This window comes from Danio rerio, chromosome 3 (assembly GCF_049306965.1).
Source record: "Danio rerio strain Tuebingen ecotype United States chromosome 3, GRCz12tu, whole genome shotgun sequence".
Taxonomy (NCBI): Eukaryota; Metazoa; Chordata; class Actinopteri; order Cypriniformes; family Danionidae; genus Danio; species Danio rerio.
Window position 1 is genome coordinate 23,851,469 of NC_133178.1, and position 12,144 is coordinate 23,863,612.

The 12,144-nt window shown below is 35.1% G+C and overlaps 1 protein-coding gene and 1 non-coding gene across 3 annotated transcripts; both read right to left on the minus strand.

Annotated features, from left to right (window-relative positions):
* Window positions 1-43: 43 nt before the first annotated feature.
* Window positions 44-115, minus strand: trnaq-cug (transfer RNA glutamine (anticodon CUG)). The gene has a single exon. It is a non-coding gene; the product is annotated as a tRNA-Gln (tRNA).
* A 560-nt stretch (window positions 116-675) lies between these two features.
* On the minus strand, window positions 676-11,970 carry chadla (chondroadherin-like a). 2 transcript variants are annotated; one of them, XM_017354766.4, is made up of 11 exons: window positions 11,930-11,970; window positions 11,763-11,856; window positions 10,668-10,846; window positions 8,146-8,340; window positions 7,887-8,042; window positions 7,016-7,161; window positions 6,704-6,942; window positions 5,628-5,908; window positions 3,592-4,284; window positions 3,323-3,489; window positions 676-2,360 (listed from the first exon to the last, which is right to left on the minus strand). In XM_017354766.4, the coding sequence occupies exons 3-11, from the start codon at window positions 10,818-10,820 to the stop codon at window positions 2,015-2,017; spliced, it is 2,376 nt and encodes a 791-aa protein (XP_017210255.1). In that variant the 5' UTR covers window positions 10,821-10,846; window positions 11,763-11,856; window positions 11,930-11,970; the 3' UTR covers window positions 676-2,014. The 2 variants fall into 2 exon arrangements, with proteins under 2 accessions (XP_017210255.1, XP_068075058.1); XM_068218957.2 differs by having other exon boundaries at window positions 11,763-11,970.
* Between the last annotated feature and the right edge of the window lie 174 nt (window positions 11,971-12,144).

Below are 12,144 nucleotides of genomic sequence, written 5' to 3' on the forward strand. Positions count from 1 at the left end.
ATCAGACACAATCTAGTCCAAATTACAGTCGAGTTAAAAGATTAGGTTCCACCGAGATTTGAACTCGGATCGCTGGATTCAGAGTCCAGAGTGCTAACCATTACACCATGGAACCTGTTGGAAGCTAAGGCCCACTGTTTCCAGATTTGTACCATCTACAATACCCTACCACTATTATAAACTACATTGTCGGAATCCTGCATATTATATAATTATGACCGTGTTCAACATACATCAAATCAGTGCAGTGCAAGTGCAGAGCTTTGAAATGATACAGGAGATTACATGTTACCAGGATTTACAGATAACATTAAATGCCATCTATATATTTTTTTATTTCACATATTCATATTTGCTTTTTTTTGACAAGTTTTGCGAACAGCTACCATGTAGACTTATGTAAACTATACACAATTCGTAGTTTTTCCACTATTTTACACATTTGTTTACATATAAAGTGACGTTACTGGAATGCTCAACCGACTTAACATGTAATATCATACAGTTAAGTGCGTGACAAATATATATATATATATATATATATATATATATATATATATATATATATATATATATATATATATATATATATATATATATACATATACATATACATACTAACACACACACAAACACACACACACACAAAAGCATATAACGTTACACAAGTATTTTCAGAGGCCCCAAAACACTATTGTTGTGTGGATGCATTAAAATTGCACAAATTTTGATTCAACAAAGATTCAACCAAAGAATTACCTGTAAACAAATCTGCAGAGCTACTACCACATAGTAGCTAGCTAATAATTGTATTGTTTAAACAAAAAAACACACATGTACGACTACTTAATCCTAACAATATAGTCATCAATATGTATATATTTATCGTTATCTCTTAGTGTGGGCAAGCCAGCATAAGCAGTTAAAGCATTTAAAGACAATAGTTACTTAAGAAAAAATATGATCTACAGACTTCACACAGCCTCCATTTTAAAAGCGAAAGAGAGTCTGCAGTGGAAATAAACCTGGAAGTAACGCCTGGAGTCACACAGGAACGGCATCCAAGATGGCGTATTGTTGTGTACCTGGATTTATATCTTATCAGTGAACACAAATTTATAATTTCACCACTTTCCGAGTGACCCGAAGGTCCTTTCTGAATGCATGGTGAAAATAAAAAGGCATATCGGACCTTATTTTCCCCTAAGTTAAGGGAAATGGCACTAGTTAGCAAATGTTTTCTTTCCACCAGTGCTTAACAGAAATGACTGTGATTGGTCGTAAAGGTCATCAGTTCACTGCACTTCACCAATGTTTACAGAATGCAAACGCAGACAAGCGATCTGCTGATGACTTGACTGAACTTTAAAACGCTCCAGTGTCCGTGTATCTGTGTTTGCACTTGTGAAGAGAGGTAAACTGATGACAATCACCGCCGATAACAGTAATTTCACCGCAGATCAGCGGAGTTTAAAAACGTGCTCAACGGCGCTTAAATGCTAGCATGTTAAATGTTAGTTTTTTAAATTTCAGTACCGGGACAACAATATTACTGACAACACAATGGTGTGCTAGAGAGGACTGCATTGTTTTATCGCTCACCGGGTTACATTGGCTGAAGCAGGTAAGCGTCCCCGCAGTGTTTACCTGGTTCCATAAACTGAAGCCTAGTAAGACACTTAAGCGTATAACTTTAAAAGAGATTGTGGTTTTGTTTGAGGCCTAATGTGCTTTTTTTTGTTAAATTAAACTTAACTGAATGTTTACTCCACATCTACACTTTGAAATCGTGGAAACAGCAAGAGGTTTGTACTCCACAGCATGTTGTGGAGTACATGTTTAACGTGCTGATCCTATTCCTCTGGGTTTCTTCCCACCGCAGCCTCGCTTTCGCTTTCATTTTTAAAAAATGGGGGCATATGGACTCGTGCACTGGATTACCCGTAAACAAATCAGCAGCACTACTACCCCTTAGTATGATATCTATATCGTTTAAATCAAGAAATCCTATTGCTCATATCATTGGCAACTTCATTTTTGGTCGTCTTCTTTTTTTCTTGTTTGGCCTGGTCATTTTCAGAGCTCGCTCTGGTTTGAATTCTTTAGATTTGGTTTTCTTTGGTGTCGCAGCTATCTTTGTCTTTGCCAGTTTCAGTTTAGCATAAGATGGTTCTGTGGGCTGTGTGGGGTTGGGTATGTTGGGTTCATGGGCTTTGGTTGGGATGGAGGTCTCATTAAAGGAATGAGCATTTTCTATAGAGCAGTTCTTATAGATGGCAGACTCCATTACAGACTGACCTCGAAGCTCGGAGGGGTAAAAGCACACCGCCTCAACCCTCAGACTCATCTTCTCCAACCATCTGAAAGAAAGTTGAGATACATGCTTACATGCCTAAGTACTTAGTGATGAATGTTTATTTTGAAAGGCTTATTTACCTACTACTGATAATTACAGAAAATTCAAGATTACAAAATCAAACAATATAAAAAAACAGATAAAACAGGGCTATTTGACTGTGTTAATTGAATAGGAAACATATAAACATTAGTTTTATGTCTATTTTTTTTGCTATGGTAGGAACGAAATTGTCGCCACATATTCCTACAGTAAGAAAGTATAGTGGGTTTAAACAGGTCAACCTTTAACAGCAGATTTATTTCACCATCAACTCACAGTAACCTAAATATGATTTTATCATCGGTTCCAGACACTTAAGCCCCAAGGATATCCAATTCATTGCTCATTTTGAATCAAATTGAAATTTCAATTAATCATTAAATTAAGTTAAATTGAGTTTTACTCTGATTTAATCATCTAAATCAGTGAACCTTTAACTAGAAACAATCACTGTATTCTATTTGGAAGGTATGATCCTTAAGCCCTAATCTCTTTCAAGGGTTTACACTCCAGACAAAAATCTTTGATGGCATTCTGGTATAGGGATGAAGACACCGGCCCTCTATGACCGAGTTTGGACACTCCTGCTCTAGAGGAATTTTTATTCAGATTTGCATTCTGGTATAGGGATGAGCTAGAATAAAAGGAATACCATGTGCGACAGCAATCAACTTCCCTGCGCAAAGGATGGGGTCCCAAAGTGGCCATTGGTTGTGCCATTCAATTTTGAGCACTTTATTTTGGAATGGCAATTTAATATGGCTGCCATTATTGTTTTCTCTCCCAAGTGTCCTTTGGAGTGTGATAGATCCCGTTTGGAATGCACCATCACTCTGACCTGATCATTTAAATCACTGAATCATGAATGTACCACTACATCTCAAAAGATAAACAGAGAGACAGATAGACTGACGCACAGATTACCTGTAAAATGGTAGCAATTTGCAGTCACACATTAGTGGATTTTTGTTGAGACTGAGGTTTTGAAGTCCAGCAAGAGGTGAAAGGTCAGGCAACTCCTCCAACAGATTGTCTTCCAGAGACAAAGACAGCAGACGAGGACCAAACCCTGCCAGAGACCTCACACTCATCTGTTACCACCAACCAAAGAAAGACAAATAGCTTAGTCTAGTATAAACACAAGAAAGGCAAAGATTTGCTGTTATTACTTCAAAACAGGGCATCTCCTCTACCTTTTGAAGACCCATTCTATCAATGAGCAGGTTCTTTAGACTTTCAGCCACCACGCGAAATGCTCTGGGACCGATCCAGCGAATCAGATTCCCAGAGAGGTGGAGCTCAGTCAAAAGAGGGGCGTGGTCTAATGCATCACTTGGCACATCCGTTAACACATTATCTTCAAGATGAAGAACGTCCAACTTGGGAGCAGGATCCAGAGCTTTCGGCACTATAGTAGCGATGGAGTTGTTATTGAGGTAGAGTCCTGTAAGCTGAAGGACTGGAGAAAGAAGTCCTGAAGGCTCTAGTTTAGCTATGAGGTTTCTCTCCAGATGCAGCTCCAGGAGTTTGGGAATGTGAGTCAGAGTTGCTGATGAAGGAAAATGAGTGAGTTTATTGTCTTCCAGGTGAAGGTACATGATCTCATGGGCACCTTCAAAGACTTTTGCGTCCAGAGAGGACAGCTGGTTGTCGGACAGGTAGAGGTATATCAGGTTCTTCATGCCCTGGAAAGCTCCACCTTCGATCTCATGGATCTTACAGCTGTCCAGGTGAAGAGACACCACCTCGGGGATGCCAGGGAAACTTTTGCTTGGGAGATAGTGGAAATGATTGCCACGCATGTCAAGAAGAAGTGTTTTTCTCGGGAAACCAGAGGGGACTTTAGTGTGGCCACGGTTTTCACATGTAGCGTGCTGAGCTGCATACTTCAGGGAGAGAGGAGAGAGAACAGAAAACGTGGGGAGATGAGATATGTAGATTACACCAGGCAAGGAGAAGGAATCTGGTATATTTCAAAGGTTACATCTACATTAGTCTCTGCCTCAGACGTCACGCTGAATAAATTTCTCATGCATATGGCACACAAAATTGGAAGTAATTCAGAGTCATCATCTGACTGAATGAGTTCTAGAGGATTTCTGTGAGACGTGTGCATCAAATTTATCACAGGCTGCCAAGCTGTGTTGCCACAAGAGCTCACCCAGAGTTCTACAAAGAGACTGATTTATGTTAAAGAGCACTAGTGCATATTTGTGTTAAAACGTGAAAATAAACATGATTAACATGAGCACTAACCGCCGACCATGTCTTCTTCGGCACTTCACAATTATGAATCTGCTAAACATGCATTTTTTTCAAATAAAAAGACTAAGACAATCTGTCATTTTTCTTATTCTGTATTACATACTACTGTGTATGGTCTTGTTAAAAACCAATAAATGTTTTTTTTGGCAGGGTGTTTACCATAATGAAAATTCTCAACTGAAACTGAAAATACTATATGCAAAAGAAGAAACCTATTGCAAAAAAATTATTATTATTATAATAATAATTAATAAAAATTATTATTTACTAAATAAGACCATATTGAAAGACTATTTAAATGTAACTCAGTAAATTAGATTATAAAAAACCCAAGCCAACAAAAATTACCACATTTTATTGACAGTGAATAAGGTGAGGGGCATCAGTTTACCAGCATTGCCACAGTAATGCTATTGTAATCTGCAGGAACATGTTTACTACATAGAAATGTCCTGTCTGAGTTATTTGAGTGGACTTTCTGCAGTAAGCACGTGTGGGTCATGCATAAACAAATATACAGGTTCACGAGCAGATTATTAACAGAGCAAAATGATGAGCAATTTTTATATTTGACTTTGGCGTGTGTGCTCCAATGCTCATCAATTTTTGTCAACACAGCAACAAACTGGCATTCATAGTGCAGCGCTTTCTGCATGTGCTGTGAAAGTCGATTCACTCCTTCCAACAACTACCGCTGGAAACAGAGTGAAACCAGCACAATAAAACCAGCCAAACTGTGTGGAGCAACATAAACTTTTTGTAACAAAGTTTTGTAATGCTTGTCTTGGCATTTTCATCCAACATATTTAAAGTGTGCATAAAAATAAGTAGATAGAAACAGCTAGTGAGTGATAAAATATTTTTCTAAAAAATAACCTTGCCTAGCAGATAGCATAAGAAATCTTGTTATCATTTAAACGAGCTTTCATTACATTACATTAAAATTTTCCAGCCCCTATCTCACCTCACATAGGCAATCCTTTGGGCATTTCCTTGTTTTCTTTGACTTGGCTGTAGATACTGTCTTTTCTTGCACTCCTTCTTCTTCTTCTTTTGTGCCTTCTTCAATCACATCTGATGTCCACTCATCCTGCGGTCTGCAGCGGAGATCCTGTTCTTGAACATTTTCCAGAGGTTCATCTGAGAGGTGTGGAGGCCAAGCACAGACCCCAAAGAGTCTGATTCCTGACTTCAGTGCCCACAGTTTCAGATCCCGCAGTAAACATGTACACCTGATGGGGTTTCCTGAAGGACAGTCAATGAAAGAGACCACTTCACAGTCAGGCACAGTCATTTAAAAAAATTAAGGACTTTTGGGTGTGTAATCAAACATTTATGTAGTATTTTGGGATTAGAGACATGTGAGTGAAAGATTATTATTATTAATAATAATAATAATAATAAATTATAATAAAAATAGTAATAATAATTATTATTATTAATCCTATTATATATATATATATATATATATATATATATATATATATATATATATATATATATATATATATATATATATTATTTATGAATACTATTATTGTTATTATTATTACTATAATAATGTATATATAAATGATTATTTATATTTATTATTATTATTACAATTATTATTATCTATTATTATTTATTAATACTTTTATTATTATTACTATTTTTATTTATTATTACTATTATTATTAATAATAATATAACTATTATCATTATTTAATTCAGAATTTCTTTTTTGTCATGAATACTAATTCAGTTTTAATTATTGAAATATGTTTTTATTAAATTACATTTTAATATTTTTACAGTTTTAAAAATCTGTTAGTGCGAATTGAAATTGTTATATTTCACATGTAGGATATCATGCATTAAAATTGATATTGTATTAAATATAAATTATTAATATTAAATTTCTTTTTAATTACATAAAAAAATCTACATCTGCATAAAAAATAAAAAAAATATTCATATATTAATACTACTAGTAGATTCAATATACGAAAGAAACATTAAATACAAAAATAGTGAAGTATAAACAAAACACAGAGTCACCGGTGAGGTTCAGGCTGGTGAGGTGTGTAGATGCTGCGAGGGCCTGTATATACGACAGCTGGTTGAAGCTCAGGTCCAGGTGAGAGATGACAGGAGACAGAGATATGGTAGATTCTGACAGATCCTGCAGAGCATTGTGCTTCAGAGACAGATGTGTGAGCTTCGGCATAACCACGCTCTCCTCAACCAGATACGTCATGGGGTTATAACTCATGTCCAGATGAGTCACCTCAATCAGTCTGAGACAAAACAAGAGAAGAGATTACTAAAATAATAACGATATTAATAATAATAGTAAAAATTTCCATTTACCTGGTCATAGTTTTGGTGGGGAAGTACTGGAGTTCATTATGGTCCAGGTTTAAGTGTGTAAGAGCAAGAAGACCAGCAAAGGCTTCAGTCGCCAGATTATTAAGGGAGTTATGACTCAAGTGTAACATTTGGATATTCATCATACCCTGGGAGACATCAATATTTGGGAGATATTAATTCAGGATTAATTGTTTATATGTCAAATTAAATTCCAGAAATGTAAAATTACATTACACACTTACAAACTAACTAACAAACCAGTGTAACTTCAAAGGGGAGAGATTTTAACACTAAAACCTAATGGAAATTCTACAATTCATTATGAAGTTATGATGTGTTCTTCTGCTCAGAAGATTGGCGTTAAAAAGTTTAAAAGTATAAAGAAAAATACAGTATAAACCACAATACTGAGGAATATTATTACACATTATATACTATAAATACATTTTAAATACATTTTAAAATGTGATCTATTTCTGTGATATCTTTACTGACACTTCTTAAAGGGACAGTTTCACCAAAAATGAAATTTTACACATTATTTACTCAACTTCAAGTGATTCCAAACCTTTAATGCCTTCAATTTATTCTGTTGAACACAAAAAAAAAGACATTTTGAAAAAATGTTATAAACCTGTAACTATTAACTTCCATAATAGGACAGACAAATACTATGGGAGTCAATGGTTGCAGATTTCCAATACTTTTCAAAATATCTTTGTGTGCGTTTAATAGAAGAAATAAATGCATAGAGGTTTTAAACAAGTATAGGAATTTTCAGAATTCAGAATATTCAGAATTTTCAGCTTTGGATTAACTATCCCTTTAATTTAATATGTCCATCCTGAAGAAACATCTACCATTAGTATACCTGAAATGCCATATTAGGAAGGTAGACTAGCTGGTTATAAGTGAGTGAAAGCAGGTTTAAAGAGTTCAATGCAGCAAAAGCTCCAGGATGGATCTCTTCAATGCGGTTCCGGTCTAAATACAACTGCTTCAGTGATGATAAACCATCAAATGACTCCTAAAGGAGCAGTGAAAGAAAAAAAAACATTGATCAAATCACACATTCCATTCATCTTTAATAAACACACCTACAGGCTTAAACGATAACTTCTGACACAAACCTGGTAGAGGATGTCAATGTTGTTGTTGGTGAGGTCAAGCTGCAACAAGCGTGAAAGGCCCCGGAACGCCCCCTCTCTGACGGCCTGGACACTGCACCCCTGCAGGCTGAGCTGGGTCAGGTACGGGGTGTGTTTGAAGGCATTTTTGGGCAGTTCCCCAAAATTATTCTTCTTCAAGTCCAGTTTCACTATGATCTAAGACAAATGCAAAACCAGCATCTAAAAATGTTGATTCCCGTGCTCATAATAAAGTTACCAAATCTTACATGTTAGTCCGATTATTCGGAAAGACTTTTGGAGAGTTGGTAGAGTATTTGTCACTCCTCTCCACAAAATTATTAACACCTTTCTATTGCAATCCCGTAACTTCTATCTTGCTCAATAGAAATATTAATATTGTATCATCTGTGTACTTTAAGATGAATTGATTAGGCCAGTGTTTCTCGACCACGTTCTTGGAGGACCAGCAACACTGCATGTTTTGTATGTCTCCTTTGTCTGTCACACCCATTACAAGTCTTACAATCTCTGCTAATGAGCTGATAATCACGATCAGGTGTGTTTAGTTAAGGAGACATGGAAAATGTGCAGAGCTGGTGGTCCTTTAGGATTGTGGTTGAGAAAGACTGGATTAGACCTGTCCATAACAGTTGTTCACAACTCAGACAACCTTGGAGTGCTCCAACATTTGTTTGTATTGCAGTAGACAAAACTATTCAGTTTAACTGTCTGAATTCTATTTGTAAGGAAAGAAACATACCACCTAATCAGATAAGGATTTACTTCCAACTCAATACGTTTAGATACCAAAAATGTCAGCACGGATTGTATTGAATGCTGTGAAAATAACTAGAAAAAGAGTCCTTATACAAGTATCAGGTTTGTCTAAATGTTTAGGGAAAAAAATAAATAAATAAAACGTAAAGCTGCCATAGCACCCTCCGTTCTACAACCTTGCTTGTAGGTAAACTGACATAGATTGTTATCTGGAATAATCTGCTACTAATTGAAGCGACCAGTGCCTTTTTCTTACTTTTTTGTTGTTGTCTTTTTTGTTTGTTTTTCTTTCTAAATGAAAACATGTAAATAAAATTGTGTTGTGTTATATTGTCATATCATTTGTTATGTCTAAAGAAATGCTTAAAAATGAGACCTTCTCGGACAAGATTGTCAGTTGCTTTTTTTAAAATTTGCAGCAATATTTTTAGCATTTCTTATGTTGTTCTATTGTGCAAAATATACTCAACCATCTCCTAACAGTAATTTATAATTAGTGGGTTTTGGGTCTTAAAACCCATTGAGATTTGTAAGATATATAAAGGAAATTGAGAAAAACAAAAATGGAAACTTAAGAGTGTACCTCGTATTCCTATAAAACTTACTGTATCATATTTAAATAAATGTACATGATTTACAGTTTACCATATATATGTGTGAAATGTTCAAAAGAAAAAAAAATGATAAAAAATCTCTTCTACAACAACAAAATTGTTAGCATTACAAAAATCTAAATTTTAAATTGAAAAATATTATGAAGAAGATGTTTAGGATGTTTGTTTTCTAATATATCACTGCATACCCATTTCCAACTTTGTTTTTCACTTCTAATCAAAAAGCAAAAAGATTTCGACCATGAGTGTATTCATGAATCTCATTCACTTTCTCTTATGTTATATGAATGCAATTGTCTGGGCACAGGTTCTGATTGCAGTTCATTGAATAGCCACTGGTGTTAATAATAACAAGGGCTTCTGAATTGTAAGCCCCTATAACCACTAATACAAAATATAAAAACTGAGTATATATATATATATATATATATATATATATATATATATATATATATATATATATATATATATATATAAATGTGTGTGTGTGTGTGTGTGTGTGTGTGTGTGTGTGTGTGTGTTTAAAGAAATTGAAATTCAAGAAATTTAATCAAGCATCGATCCTCTCTACTGAATGGATTCTGAACTTGGTTTTTAACAACAGGTGGCTCGCTGTAGGCTTTACAAACAGCCAAAATCGGTCAGCATTCGATACCACTTAAATCTAAAAGAAGTATTAAGAAAGCAGGTAAAGGTTTAAGCATCTTACAAGAGTGTTGATAGTGAGCTGTGTTTACATTAATCTGATGATATAAAAGCCAAATGACATGACTCACAAGCACCAAAAGTGAATGGCCAAAAACTAGCCTACAGCGCCATCTGCTGTTGAAAACTAAGCTCAAGAGAGAATAGAGACGCGTTTTGTATTTTCGACAGCTCTATTAATGACATTAATACTTTTATTATTTTTTTTTAACATGATTATTCTTTAGGGGGTTTCACCTTTTATTGGGATCGGATAGTGGAGAAAAGACGGGAAAGCACTAGGGGCAGAGAGAGAGGAAGGATTGGCAAAAGACCTCAAGACAGGAATCAAACTTTGGTCGTGAGTATCATGGTGCTATATGTCAGCGGACTTATCCACTTTGGCTTTTGTTTGGCTTTTATTTGAATGTTGAAAATCACACTCACCTCGTCTATAGTAGGTGGAATGTGTGTGAGATTATTCCCTATGCACTTCACAGTGAGCTTTGTGTTGTCACAGACGCAGACACGCGGACACTTCAGAGTCTGACCCACAGACATCATTAGAGAGAGCAACAGACATCCCACTGTCGGCCTCATGGTGGCGCCTTCCTCCACCTGCAGACCTGCAATTTAAGGTAAACTGAAACTTTGAATATACTAAGCCTAGGGGAAACAACAAATATACTAATAATACTGCATTTAAACACAACATTTTGATTATAAAATTAAGATTATTTTAGTTTATTGTTCACATCGTTCACACAAAAAACAATCTTGCGTGAAATTATAAAAAATAATCACAAGCTTGTGGTCAACGTTTTTTAAATAATTGATACTTTAACATCTCTGGATTTATTTGATTAAATAATGAAGTTGAAATAGTAATACTGAAATGCTGTCACAATTTAAAATAATTGTTCATGTAGTTCAAATCAACATTATACTCTAGTGTCAAATGATCCTTCAAACAAACACTAAATAGTTTCTATTAATATCACAGTAAAAGTCTTAAATGTGACAGTTTAACTTGACAAAATATTAATAATCATTGATTAAAAATAAGAATATCTTTGTAAAAATCTCACCGACCCCAAACATTTGAACATTAGCATATAAACAAGAAACAATCAGAGTTACAGTCTCGGAATCGTTATTTATGTATTATTATTATTATTTTCAGTATTTCAGCATTAACACAATATATACTTTTAACTTTTTGTCTTCAAAGATGATTTGGCAAAATTCTTGCATGTTTGACCTCTGATCTCATTCTGCCCTGTTCAAATTAACACAGCGGCCTCACATTTCACAGCGGCTCTAACCTTTAGTGTGTGCAAGGAGAAAGACAAAGAACTGTTTTACTCCTTTCCCTATTCCCACCATATACACATGCTCATTACAAAATTTTTCATTGACAATATTTATAAAACTTTCACAGCATGTCTTGATCAAATGAAAAACTTGATTAGTAAATTGATTGATTAATAAATGATCACTACCGTGAATAAAGATGTAGAAGAGTAAGACAACAAATCTCACCTCTATTTCCACTCTTGCTTTTTTATTTTGGCAATCTTGAAAAATCCTTGCAAGTCATAGGCTTTAATCCCAGAACGGCTGGAGCTAGGTTTGCCTACAAAGCCAAGCAGATCGAATGAACAGTTATGAGAAAATATTTTCTTGATCTCCATAAATGGTCTACTCACCAGCTAAACAAGATATCAGGATGAAGCCCCTGCATCTGCCTGTCCACAGTGTACAGACCATCACCACTTGGAACAAATGTAGAGAGGCGGGCTCCACGAGAACATCCAATCAGTGTAGTCAAAAACTATTATTTAAATGTATGTGTTGAGTATGTTATTGAATATTATTTTGACTGCAAATTCTATTTAAAAAACTAAACTATTTTTTACAGTAC

What these genes read in the sequence shown, in the direction of transcription:
- chadla (XM_017354766.4), bottom strand. Translation starts at nt 10,820, where the DNA reads ATGAGGCCGACAGTGGGATGTCTGTTGCTCTCTCTAATGATGTCTGTG. An exon ending in CCCACCAAAACTATGACCAG is followed by an intron (nt 6,943 to 7,015) that starts GTAAATGGAAAT and finishes GTTTTGTCTCAG; the next exon opens with ACTGATTGAGGTGACTCATC. An exon ending in CAAAGGATTGCCTATGTGAG is followed by an intron (nt 4,285 to 5,627) that starts GTGAGATAGGGG and finishes CTCTCCCTGAAG; the next exon opens with TATGCAGCTCAGCACGCTAC.